General features: G+C 62.5%; 2 protein-coding genes and 1 long non-coding RNA gene across 8 annotated transcripts in view; 2 read left to right on the forward strand and 1 right to left on the reverse strand.

Annotated features, from left to right (window-relative positions):
- Positions 1–2: 2 nt before the first annotated feature.
- On the forward strand, positions 3–1,857 carry TMEM141 (transmembrane protein 141; the record flags this gene model as incomplete). Its single annotated transcript, XM_006918206.2, has 5 exons — positions 3–29; positions 317–383; positions 577–660; positions 923–1,030; positions 1,476–1,857. Coding segments are annotated over 5 exons (300 nt in total), but the record flags the coding sequence as incomplete, so codon positions are not given.
- A 148-nt stretch (positions 1,858–2,005) lies between these two features.
- CCDC183 (coiled-coil domain containing 183) lies at positions 2,006–12,413 on the forward strand. Its single transcript, XM_025051138.1, has 13 exons — positions 2,006–4,216; positions 4,694–4,815; positions 5,309–5,386; positions 5,573–5,740; positions 5,979–6,083; positions 7,822–7,944; positions 8,855–8,980; positions 9,068–9,122; positions 9,644–9,744; positions 10,398–10,558; positions 10,777–10,945; positions 11,027–11,324; positions 11,996–12,413. The coding sequence occupies exons 1-13, from the start codon at positions 4,147–4,149 to the stop codon at positions 12,112–12,114; spliced, it is 1,695 nt and encodes a 564-aa protein (XP_024906906.1). The 5' UTR covers positions 2,006–4,146; the 3' UTR covers positions 12,115–12,413.
- LOC107196118 overlaps positions 6,075–12,419 on the reverse strand; it is a 7,072-nt gene continuing 727 nt past the window's right edge. The window contains exons 2-5 of one of the 6 annotated variants that reach the window (XR_001517454.2): positions 11,099–11,266; positions 9,691–9,842; positions 8,179–8,781; positions 6,075–7,165 (exon numbers count right to left, since the gene is read on the reverse strand). This is a non-coding gene — a long non-coding RNA (uncharacterized LOC107196118). The other 5 variants (XR_003048184.1, XR_003048181.1, XR_003048183.1 and 2 more) reach the window with 5 other exon arrangements.

Raw genomic sequence — 12,419 nt, forward strand, 5'->3', positions numbered from 1 at the left:
TGGACGACGCCGTGGCCGCCAAGCACCCGGTGAGAACGGCGGCATGGAAGGCGGGCCGCGGACCTCAGCAGCGGACCTGCGCGGGGCGGGAGGCTCGGTGGGGGGGGGTCCTCGTCAGGGAAGACGGGTAGAGAGTCGGGACCCTCTTGCTATAGGAATCGGGGCCTCCTGGGTGGGCATGGGGGCGGCGCACGGTTCCAAGCCGCCAGGGCCTCACGATGAGGGCCCCTCCCCCACGTGCGCCCAAGGGAGTGGCAGGAGAGACGATGAAGAAACAGGGAGGGGAACTGAGTTTCAACTCCCTCCCCCTCCCCAGGGGCTGGGGGAGTATGCCGCGTGCCAGTCGACCGCCTTCATGAAGGGCATTTTCACCTTTGTCACAGGTAGGCTGGGTCCGGGTGTCCTCGGGTGTAGGGACCTCATCCTCCCGTCTCACCCTGACTCCCCAGCAGGTGGCGCCAGGTCGGCTGCCCGCAGGTGCTGGGAGTCTGGCAGGTGGGCACGCAGGCTGGAGCTAGGTGGTTCCCTGGGCCGCCCCTGCACGGGCTGGCTGATGTGAGTCGTGTCTTTTGGCAGGCACCGCTGCGACCTTGGGCCTACAGATGTTCATTCAGAGGAAGCTGAAGTACCCCTTTCAGTGGCATGTGCTGGTTGCAGTGGGTGGGTCCCCCAGAGTGGGTGCCCAGGGTCCCTGAAACGCACCTGAGTTGCCAGTGGGGGTGGGTTCCCACTAGGAGCAGGGGGGGGGTCTGTGTTCCAGGCATCCCTGCCTCCTGGGATGGGGCCCCAGTTCTCGGTGGGAGCCCTGCCCAAGTCCCCCACCAGCATTTGCCCAGAAGAATCCTGTGCCGAGGTTCCTCTTCCCGGAGAAATGTGGAGGCCCCAGCTCCCCAGCCTACCAGCTCTCGCCTCTGCCCCCCAGTCACAGGCTCGGTGGCCAGCTACTGGGTGACGCGAGTGGAGTCGCAGAAATGCAGCCACCTCTGGCTCTTCCTGGAAACAGGGCAGCTTCCCACGGACGTGGACACGGGTGAGAGGCCCGGGGCAGCAGGACGCAGAACCGGAGTTTTAGGCAGGCAAGCCCGGGGCCGAGGTGTGGCCTCGACAGGGCCCCTCCCCCGGCCTGTGCCCTCAGCGTGCACATCCTGGAGTGCCGTGTGCACAGCGGACTGACCCCTCAGAGCCCCAAGTGCAGCAGGAAGACCCAGGAGGAGTTGGGTGGCCCAGGGGTGCGGGGTGCAGAGTGAGGAGTGTGGGCACCCCAAGAAGAGCAGCTGAATCGAGAGGCCAGGCGTCGGACTCCAAGCTGATCGATCTCGGGCCGGGCCTCCACGGCTGCGTCCTTGTTACAGGCCTCTGCTTTAGCCACGGCGGAGAGGGTGCAGGGGCCGGGAGCAGCGCTGGGGTGCGGATCGAGCTGTCTCCGTTCCCTAGCGCTGGGGTGCGGATCGAGCTGTCTCCATTCCCTCTTACAGGTCAGCGCAGCTAGGAGCGTGCCAGCCGGGGCGCACAAGGCCTGGGGCTGGAGAGTTCTAGAACACGGCTCACCCTCCCTGCACCCGAACGTACCCCAGCCGTGTCCTCTGCACACATGTGCGCCCAGGTCTTCCAAGGCGTGCAGTCTGCTTCCGCCCCGAGACCGGGCCCTGTCCTAGAGGCCAGGCCAGAGAGGGCCATTCCCGGGTTGGCCTCCTGTAGGGCAGCGAGGAACACGGTGGACGCAGAGAGGACTGGTGCCCGTCCCGCGCGCAGCTCCAGCGTCCACCCGGCGGTGCTCCCTGGTCCCCGCATCCCCCCGGTCAGAGGTGACATGCTCCCGGGGTTGTGGGACTAATAAACGGCTCGCTGTTTTCGCCACCTGAGTGAGTCCTACAGTGATTGGGAAGTCAAAGCAGGAAGAAGCTGAGAGACAAATGTCACCTTAGTGCCACGTGGCTGATACTGGAGGCCATGCCATGCAGTTCCTAATGCTGAACCCCAGAATTGGACACTCCCGCCGGCGCTGTAAGACTACGAGTCCTCGCCTTGTGGGAGTCACTTCTGTGCAACGTGGCATGGGGAGCAGTGCGGCCTAGCACCCGGCTCCCGAGAGACGAGGGACAGGAGGTGGCTATGCCCACCCTCTTGTCATCCCAAACACACCGATTGGACGATGGCGCTTCTCCCCAGGGGTGGAGGGAGGCCAGAGCCAGCTTCCTGGACATCTGTCCTCATGGGGGGAAAGCTCAGGCAGAGGTGACGTAAACCTGGGCACGTCCCCCGTCCTTTGCAGTTGGCTTGTTAGTCACACTGGAGGCACACAGCACGGGGCCATGCTGTATGAGCTCAGCTCAGCCCCTGTGCCTCCTGGCATGGCCACTCGTTCCAAAGAACATCCACCGAGCACCTGTTACACACCAGGGACTCTGCTGGTGGGAAGCTGAAGAACAGTAAGCCCAGGGCAGCCGTGGCGTGAGCAGGCTGGAGTGAGTTCCCCTACGTGCGAAAGTCCAGGTGGGTGGCTGGGGCTGACGGGGTCAGGGACCCAGGCTCCTTTTAGTCTGTTCCCTGTGGTAATGGCCTCTATTCCAAATCCATCTCATGGCCCCGGGCAGCTGTGCCAGCTCCAGCCATCGTGTCTTCATCCCAGCCAACAGGAAGGAGGAAGGAGGAGGACATTTCACTCACCGTTCTGCTTACACTCCATTGGCCAGAACTAAGTCGTGGGGTGCACTTGTGCAAAGGCACCTAGGAAGACGGCCTTGCTCTGGGCAGCCATGTGCCCCACTAAAATTCAGGGGTTCTCTCTGAGCAAGAAGGGAGCACCAATATTGGGGGACGGCAAGCAGGTTCTGCTTCAAGCCCTGGGAGAAGGGGGGACGGGAAGCTGACCATGCACGTGGCAGGCCCTTCCAGCCCCCTGAGGGTAGGGCCTGGGCTGGGAGGTGGGCAGAGGGTGAACTTGGAGCTTTAGACCAGACTGGACTCACTTTTTAAAAGATGAGTGACCAGGGGGCGGGGGAAAATAAATAAAATGTTAAAACAATAAATAAATCGTTTAAAAAATTTAAAAAATAAATAAAAGATGAGCGACCAGATAGGTAAAGCATCTACGTGAGAGATCACAGAGGAAGTTGGGTGCTGTAACCGCACATGGGTGAAGGCCATTGTGATGCTGAACTGCGTACCCCCAAATTCACATATTACAGCCCTCAACCCAGGGCCTCAGAATACGACTGCATTTGGAGCTTGGGCTCCTGAAGAGGCGATTAAGGTAAAATGAGAGTGAACCCTGATCCAGCCTTACTGGTGTGTTTATGAGAGATTAGGACACAGACAGGTACAGAGTAAAGGCCATGTGGGGACACAGAGATCAGACGCCGTCTGCAGGCCCAGGAGAGAGGCCTCGGGAGGAACCCCCCCTGCCCATTCAGGGATCTCAGGGTCCAGCCTCCAGGATGCAGGACGATAAAGCCCCATTGTGTGAGCCGCCCCAGCGACCTCACGCAGCGCTACTGGATAAAGTAACCCATCGGTGTGCGGCCCCTGGAGTCCCAGGCTATGGGCACTTGGGGCACACGGTTCTGAGGGAAGCTCGGGCTGGGGGTGCAGATGGGGGGCTGACCCCTCCTGGAGTGACATATAAAGCTAGACACAGGATTCCCCAGGGAAGTGGAGGCAGAGCAGGGCGGCGCCAGGCAGTGGACGAAGCTCAGGGAAGGATACGGTAGTGAGCGCCGAGGCTGGCGGTCTCATGAGCCAGGTCACCCAGGGCGTGCAGTGTGAACTTGGAGGGGGGCGCAGCATGGGGAGCCTGTAAGGCAGTGAAGGGTCGGGAGTTGTAGGCGGCTCGGTAAAGGGGATGGTAGGGTGTAGGGGGGCCGGCGTGGGGTGCACTGCCAAACCACAAGTCACTTCCCTGTGGAAGAAGGGTCCCCAGCCCAGTCAGTGATCCTGAGCACAGCGGCCATAAGACTCAAGTGTCCTGGGACAACCCCAGGCTGGCTTGAGGCAGAGTGGTGGCAGAGCAGACCAGGAATTCCAGGGTTCCCTGGGCTTCGAGAACCTTGGCCCCCATCACAAAGGGCCCAGGTTCCGGGGACAATCTCAAGTGTAGCTCTGCTGAGCAGGCCCAGCACAGGGTGTGCAGGGGTGCCGAGGGCCACCATGAAAACACGGAGTGAGGCAGAACTGGACGAGCAGATCCAGGAGCTGAAGACCATCACCCGGCTCCAGGGTGAGTCCACTGCCGGGGGACCACCCCCCACCCAGCTCAGGGGCTCTAGGGTGCAGGACTTTCCATTTTAGCACAGGGATGGGCCCAGGCAAACGGAGCGAGTGGTCACCCGGCCCTCCACCCCAAAACTGGGAGCAGAATCAAAGGGGCCTTTCACGCAGGGGCAGGAGTGGGGGAGAGGAGAAGCTGAGGCGCTTCAAGGAGATTTGTGAGCATTGTGGGCCCCAAAGCCAGAGGGGACAGGAAGGGATGCAGGTCTGGCAGGGATCACAGGACATGCCCATCCCCGGCTTCCACTTCACTGTCTGCACTGCCTAGCGCAGCTGGCCACTGACAGCCGGCGGCCCCGACGACAGGGCAGGAGATAGGAGCCTGAGGTGGAGGCAGCGCGCCCCCTGCTGCCAGCCTGCCCACCCTGGGGTCCGGCCAGGCCCTTGGCCTGTACCCTAGCTGCTCCATCCCTCCGGCCGCCCGCAGAGCAATGCCGGGCGCTGCAGATCCAGGCGGTGAAGGAGAAGACGGTGAAGAACAAGGCGACGCTGGCTCACCTGCGCAGCAACATCCGCCAAGGGGCCCAAGACTGGGCTCTGGCCAAGAAGGTGCACAGCCCCGCCCACTCCCTGCTGCCTGGGGCGAGGGTGGGGCGGGCACGGGCTGAAACGCACACAGGTGGACCGCGGGCTCCTCTGCTCCCTTCCTCGCTCTGACCTCATTCTTTGTAGAGCCAGGTAGCATCTGAGCAGGGGTTAGCGGGGACCCGTGCCGGGCTCGTCACTCCAGCAAGCCCACCCTAGAAGACGGGGTGGGTTCCCTGACTAGGTGCCCTTTCCTGAGCTACCCTGTCCAGCAGGGGCCGCTCTGGCTCTCTGGTCATGTACGGGAGACCTGGGACCCCGCTTCGGCCCCTATCACATCTGAGCTGGGAAGGCCTGGAAGCGGTCCCCTAGCGCTCTGCATCTTGGGGTCTTGATGCTGGGCTGGGACAAGGCAGAAGAGGCTCGGGGAGAATGACTGGAGGGGTCGGCGGCAGGGGGAGGCAGAGGTGCCGCCCCCCAGTCTCCCGCCCTCAGCTCGGCTGCCGCCGCCCCACAGTACGACCAGCGGACCATCGCCAAGGCCTGCGGGAAGGATGTCCCCATGAGGCTGGCGCACTCCCGCTGCACCATGGAGGTGAGGCGGCGGGCGGGACCCTTCAGTCCCACCCAGCCGGCGCACCCCACCACTAAACAACACTGGGGAGCCGGTGGGAGGGCAGAATGAGTTTCCCACCCCAGGGTGCCTCTCCGCCGCCCCGGTGCAGGCGAGGAGGCGACATGTTGAGCACCCACGCGCGGGCCGTGGCTTCTCTCCCGCCAGGTGGCGCGGGAGAAGCTGCGCAAGTACGTCTTCGATCGCGTGAACGTGCACAACGTGCTGACCCACCTGGTGCGGCGGCGCGGGAAGCAGTTGGAGAGCATGCAGCAGGAGCTGGCCAGCCTGCAGAACCAGCCCGAGGCCACCAAGGAGGAGCAGCGCTTGCTGCAGGTGGGGCGGAGCCTCGTGAGGGGAGTGGGAGGGGCTCCTTCAGGGGGCGGAGCCTCGGCGGGACTCCGTGGGGCGGAGCCTCAGGGCGGGGCTACGCGGGGCGCGGCCTAGGGCGGGACTCCTTCAGGTAGGCGGGGCTTAGTGAATGAGACCCTCGGAAGAAAGTCCAGCCCCATCCTGAGCTGGTCTCAGCGTCTCTAGGTGCCTGCTAGCATTGTGCCCTTGGGGTTGTCCCCAGGTCATTCGCCAGCTGGAGAACAACATCGAAAAGACCATGATGAAGATCACTACGAGCCAGAACATCCACTTGCTGTACGTGGACCTGCTGGATTATCTGAAGAAAGTGAGCCCCTTCACCCTGCACCCCAGCCCCAGGGAGCCCAGCTGGTCGAGATGGGCGGGGGTCTCAGGCCCCAGCCTGTGTGCAGGGCTAGGATCTCGGTGGGGACGGAAGCCTCTGGGGCAGGGCCGATCACGAGGGGAGGACTGAGCCCTGCTTTGGGTACCTGCTGAGCAGGGGCACCAGCATCCCTTACAACATTCTTTCAAGAACGCCTTTTGCTACTCCAAGGAAGCGTCTTATGGGATAGATCAGAGTTGTTTGGATTTTCCTGCACGTACTTGGTTTAGTGTGGTTTTACTTCGATTCTCGTTTTTTGTTCCCTGGCCTCTGAGGGCATGAGACCTGCACCCTCAGAAAGTCCCAGGGCAAGCCACCTTAGAGCAGGCCGGTGACCTAGGCTTGCTGCCCGCCTCTTCCCAGCCAGCTGCCCTGCTGCTCATGGAGGAGGCCAGGAGGCAGCTCCTAGGGACCACGAGCCCTCTGTGAGGCCAGACCCTGCCTAGGAAGCCCCTTTTGGAACCCCGCAGAAGAGCACAGGCGCCTGCCACTGGCCGGTGGACTGTACATGGGAAGGACAGGAAGCCTGGAGGCAGGGTGCCAGCGTGCTGGGAGGGGCAGCTTAGCAGGAGGGGCAGCGAAAGTGAGGGAAGCACCCCAGACTTCCTCACCCCGAGGCCGGAGGGCAGTGGGCCGGTAGGGTGACAGGTGGAGATGTGGTTTGGGAGGAGGGTGTGATGGGATGGGTTGGCGCTTCAGCTCTTCCCGGCTGGGGTCACAGCCTCCCACATCCTCGCCGCGGCCCCCTAAGCCGAGCAGCACACAGCTTTGCCCTCCCACCTGTCTCTGTCCTCGGCCTCCTGGTCCCGGAGACTCACCCGGAGGCCCTGTTCACCCTTCCTTCCCGGGCCGCCTTCTCCTCACACCCCCTCCCACTCCAACTACACTCCACGGTCCAGCCCCTCCTTTTCCTGGAGAACAACATCGAAAAGACCATGATGAAGATCACTACGAGCCAGAACATCCACTTGCTGTACGTGGACCTGCTGGATTATCTGAAGACACTGTGTCCTCCCGGGGGTCACCTGTGTTTTAAAAAAAAAAAAAACAGCAAATATTCCACATTGTAGTTATTAACAAAACATCAAGAGCCAAGATATCTTGGACACTTAGGACCCTGGCCCCGTTCTAAGTACTTCGCTGTACCTTCTCAGTCGACCTTGACAGCACCCTTCTGAAAGAGCCATCGTCACCGATTTTATAGATGGGGACACTCAGGTTAAGCGGCTCTCCCAAGGTCCCACAGCTCAAGGTCAGGGGGACCTTGGCCTTGAACTCCGAGTCTCTGACCTCAAACCCATTTTGAGCCCTTCTGCTTCACTGTAGACAGCAGCCACTCCCAAGCAGTGGGCCTCCCTGGGTTTGAGTCACCTCTCACGGTGGGACCCGTTGCCGGAAGTATCTCTAGGCTGTCTGTCCCTGGGGCGGTGGGAGAGTCCACCAGGAAAATGCTGTGTGCCCCTCCCGAAACACTGTCACTTGCTCTGTGCCCAGCAGGGGGCCGGGGCCACAGGCCACTGTCCTTGGACACTAGCATTCTGGGTGAGGGCTGGGGGGGCAGGTGCAGGCCCTCTGTAGGGGCCGCCAGAGAAGCAGGGAGGGGCCGGGGTGGCACGTGGATGGCCCGCAGCCCCTGGGCCATCAGACTCTGTGCCCACCTGGCCTTGCCCCTTCAATCCAGGAGCTGGCAGGATACCCCACAGAGCTGGACAAGCTGCAGAATCTCGTGGTGGACTACTGCTCGGAACTGTCGGATATGACAGTCATGTCCCAAGACGCCATGATGATTACAGATGAGGTCAAGGTGAGCTCAGGCCCCTGGAAGGCTCTTTCGGACCTCTCTGGCTCAGGGTCCATCAGGACAGCCCCACGCCCATGCTGCTGGCAATCGCCGCAGGAGTCCAGTACGGCCCCCTCCCCAACAGCCTTCTCTGCTCGCACTGTGGCCCTGGACAGAGGGAGTCCCACTTGGCAGAAGCCATGGGGTAGACGGAGTAGGGAGAGAGCTGGCCCGGGCCGGGCAGGGCCACCCACTCACCCAGTCTATGCCAGGGCCCCCTCAAGACCCCTGCAAGGCCACGTGTCCCTTCCTTTTGAAGTGGGCAGTGGGAGGAGGCAGCGCTCATCCAGTCTCAGCCTCGGGCCAGCGCTGCAGAGACACAGGTGCTGTGGGCACGAACCTGCTCAGCGAGGTGGCGTCGAGACGGGCCCTGGAGGCATGAGGAGCTTGGAGCCCAGGAGCCTGGGCTCGGGTGTCGGCCCCCACCTGACCTGGAGCCTTGGAGGGGACCAGGGTCCAGACGCTGGGTGCTTGGGCCAGAGCGGTGGTGGAGCAGCGTGGACGAACGCGGAGCTGAGAAGCCTTTAAAAAGTCGCGGCCATGAAGCCTGGCACCGAGCTGTGAACGGCGAGGGAGAGGGCAGCGTGCAGGATGCGTCGGCGGGCGTGGATGGGCGGTGGAGCCAGCCACCGGAGCAGGGCACGCTGGAAGCGTGCTGCCCGGGAAGGACAGCCGCTCAGAGGTCCAGCCGGGGAGGGGACGGCGAGAAGGACGGCGAAAGTGGTCAGAGGCACCGTGTTGTTGGAAGAAGGGCGCGGCCAGTAGCCTCGAATGCTGTTCCCAAATCCAGGAAGATGGGGACTGAAAGTGACCCCCGGATTCAGCGCCACGGGAGGCCTGACACAGACCCCCACCTGCCTCCCTGTGTCCGCAGATGAGCATGAGGCAGAAGGAGGCCTCCTTCATCCAGGAACGCCGGGCGCGGGAGAACCGGCTCAACCAGCAGAAGAAGCTGATTGACAAGATCCACACCAAGGAGACCAGCGAGAAGTACCGCCGGGTGAGTCCCCTCCTGACCCCCACTGTGGCACCTGGAAAGTGGGGTGGCCCCTCCCCTCCTCAGCTCATCCCCTTCTCCTCCCACCAGGGCCACAGGGACTCAGACTTTCCTTCCAATCTGATAAGCACAGAGACCCCGAAAGGTAAGCGCTCAGCTCCCTGCCTGCCTCCAGCCAGGGTCCTGAGAGGCCAGCACTGGCACCCAGTCAGGTCACCAAGTGACCGGCAGTGGCTGGGGTGAGGGAGACAGACGCACCCCTGCCTCTCCCTGGCTGTATCTGCAGAGGCCAAGAACTAGCGGCCGCAGCTCTGAGCTCGTGGCTAAGTGTGGCTGAGCTCCCCGGCTTTTCAGCTGTAAACCACCTTGGCACCCCATGGCCCAGTCACCCACTGATGCCTCAGAAGAGATGAGTTGAGTCCCCTAGGGCCCTGAGCTGCCTCTGAGAAGCGCCACTAAGCTCCATGGAGCCAGGCTGCTTCCGGTACCCTGTGGACGGGCTGGGTTAGAAGAGGGAGCCAGTTAAGGTGCAGGCGGCTCTGATGGGACCCAGCTCCTGGGTGGCTCTCCCTGGTGACTGGGCATGTATAGAGGCAGCCGGGGCCTGGCAAAGAGCTCCCATGCCATGCCTGTATGCTGGCCTTCCTTCCCCTCTGCTCTGCCCAGTGAGGAGAAGAGATAACTCCCAGATCGATATCGAATACCAGACGTACCTGATCGCCTTGGTGGAGAAAATCAAGACCGCCGTGCACTGCTCCCACCTCTGGGTACTGTTCCTTGGCGCTCCCGAGGTGTCAGGGGGAGGGCCGGTGGGGGTCCAGCCCCTGCCCAAGGCCCTGTGAGCTGGGCCAGGCCTTGCAGGCACCTTTTGAATGAATGGACACACAACACTGCGGCCCCGCGGCTCAACGGAGAGGGCCCTCCCGGGACACAGCTGGCACATCAGAGCCACATTCCAGGGACCTCAAAGAGCCATGGAGTATGAGGATCTAAACGCCGAGGGTGTGGCCTCCACCTCCAACCCCGACCCCATCCCAAACCGACAGCATCACGAGGAGCAGCTGCCTCCCCACCTGTCCCCTTTCCCTTTAATCCGATCTGAGCTTATTATTAGTAAGTCTTGAGCTCCTGTCCACGGCCCTGCGGTAAGCTTGTCCGTCTTGGCCAAGCGACTCACAGCCATGCCTTCTTGGCAGTGGGCTCCTGTCTCTGCCCCGGGGTTAGCTGCCCTCTGCTTGTCGTGCGGGTCACGTGCGACGGCACAAAAACACTTTGCCCCATGGCTGGCCCCTCACGAGCCCTCAGAGCTCGGCTGTGGTTGACATCACTGCTGACCCCTGGGAAGGACCCAGAAGCAGCCAGTTCTGTGGGCTGCTTCCCTCCTGGCTCACACCTGCTTTCTCCCCACTGGCCCGGCCAGGACATCGCAGGCCGGTTCCTGGCTCAGAGGAACACGGAGGACAACCTGGAGCTGCAGATGGAGGACTGCGAGGAGCGGCGGACTGCGCTGGAGGCTCTGATGGGCAAGCTGGAGGCCGAGGAGGCGCTCCTCAAGTTCCACCAGACCCCCAGCTCCGTCAGGTACCCCGGCGGCCCCTCCCTTCTCCGGGGCCACCCGCCAGGCGGGGCTGAGGGGACTCACTGCCCATGAGCCTGCGAGTTCTCCGCAGATGAGCTGGGGAGATGCCACGGGCCTGCATCCGGGCTCTTGAGTCCCTGAACTTAGCACAGCACCCAACTCGGGACCCTGGCGCCTCGCCCTCAGGTCTGTGCCACCCCCTCCCCATCGTCCTCAACAGCTTTAAGTCCATCCAGGAGAAAATGAAGAACATGCTGAACGAGGAGGAAAAGAGGCTGCAGCTGGCCTACGGCAACATGACCAAGAGCCAGAAGCTGCTGCTCACCCTCCAGATGGGCATCGACAACCTGTACCTCCGGCTGGTGGGCATACCCCTGCCCAGGGCCCAGGTACCTGGCATGTGGGGAGGAGCTGCCTGTTCAGGGTTCCTGGGAGGAGGGGGAAGACGAGCCCCTCCTTCTGGTCTGCAGCAGGAAGCTGCGCCCTCCAGCAGGCTGGACACGCAGAGCAAGCTGGCCTACTGCGAGGGGAAGCTGCTGTACCTGGCTGACAGAGTGCGGGATCTGTCCAGGACCGAGGAGGTAGCCCCGGGCCAGGAGGGCGGAGGGCGCCCACTTTGTCTCACTTCGTCTCGCTTCCTCTTAGAGCTGACAGCCTCCCACACCGCGCAGGTCAACACGAAGGTGAGAGACGCCCTGGAGTCTTCCACTCTGAAGGAGAAGCAGAACACCAGGATCAACTTCGAGGACTTGGAGGATGACATGATAGGTACAGGCTTCGGGCTGGGGGGCCAGGCTGCCCAGCGTGGGGAGAGGATGTAGGCGGTGGCGGGTCTGAGCTGTGCAGGGACAGAGGTGGGCACTGCACGTGCTCCGTCTGACCGGGGCAGCCTGGAGGGTCAGACATGGAGAGGGCGTGTCAGTTGTACCCGCGGGATTTTAATTTATGGAGGTGACTTAGTGAGAACATGGAGAGGCTAGTGCCATTGACAGGAGGATTTATGACATTTCCTGACACAGGGGAGGTGCGGGCCAGGAGGCAGAGAGGGGCGAGGGAGAGCCCCAGGTTAGAGCCTGTAGGGGGTTCTTGGGGACAGGCGGGGTCAACAGCTTGAGATCAGCTCCTTTGAATCCTTCCCGTGGGCTGAGGCAGGGGGCTGTGCCAATTGTCTGGTCCCTGGCCCTGGGGCGTTGGGCAGGGGGCTGCTGGCTTGGTGAGGGTTTGACAAGGGCGGGGGCGGGGGTCTGCATCGGTCAGTCTGCGTGAAAGACGCCCAGGACGGGCGGTCTCTAAGAACTGACTAGTCCGAACGCGGGCATCGGAGGTACAGAGAACACAGCGAGCCTGTGACGAGTGACGCCGGCAGCCGAATCCAGGCCCTCAGGACGGGCTGCAGCCAGGCTGCGGCTCGGCTCCCCGCCTCCTCTCCCTCCTTCTAGAAACCTTCCAGTTCGCTGACGTGGACCACAGCTACGTCCCATCGCGGGCCGAGATCAAGAAGCAGGGCCAGCGGCTGATCGAGGGGAAGCTCAAGATGACTAAGAAGAAGAAGAAGTGACCCCCCCGAAGGAGGAAACCCCTGCCCTTCCCCCCAGCCCCCACCCCCGTGTCCGCACTTTAAATAAACATTTTTCCAGGACTGCTGGGAGCACGGGGATGGAGGACAGGAGTCTGAGGAAATGAACTTGGGGGGACGGAGATGTGGGGGATCACGATAGGAAGACTGCGGGAAATGCGGTGTTCGCTGTAGATCTGAGGCCCCGGAGTCGAGGGGTGAGGGCGAGAAAACGGGTCGGAGCCGACACGCGAACAAAGACACGAGCACCTGCAGCTCCGTGCGGCCCGTCGCACTCCTGTGTCCCT

Source organism: Pteropus alecto, unplaced genomic scaffold, assembly GCF_000325575.1.
Source record: "Pteropus alecto unplaced genomic scaffold, ASM32557v1 scaffold67, whole genome shotgun sequence".
NCBI lineage: Eukaryota > Metazoa > Chordata > Mammalia > Chiroptera > Pteropodidae > Pteropus > Pteropus alecto.

What these genes read in the sequence shown, in the direction of transcription:
- CCDC183 (XM_025051138.1), top strand. Translation starts at nt 4,147, where the DNA reads ATGAAAACACGGAGTGAGGCAGAACTGGACGAGCAGATCCAGGAGCTG. An exon ending in TGCTGGATTATCTGAAGAAA is followed by an intron (nt 6,084 to 7,821) that starts GTGAGCCCCTTC and finishes CCTTCAATCCAG; the next exon opens with GAGCTGGCAGGATACCCCAC. An exon ending in TACCCCTGCCCAGGGCCCAG is followed by an intron (nt 10,946 to 11,026) that starts GTACCTGGCATG and finishes TCTGGTCTGCAG; the next exon opens with CAGGAAGCTGCGCCCTCCAG.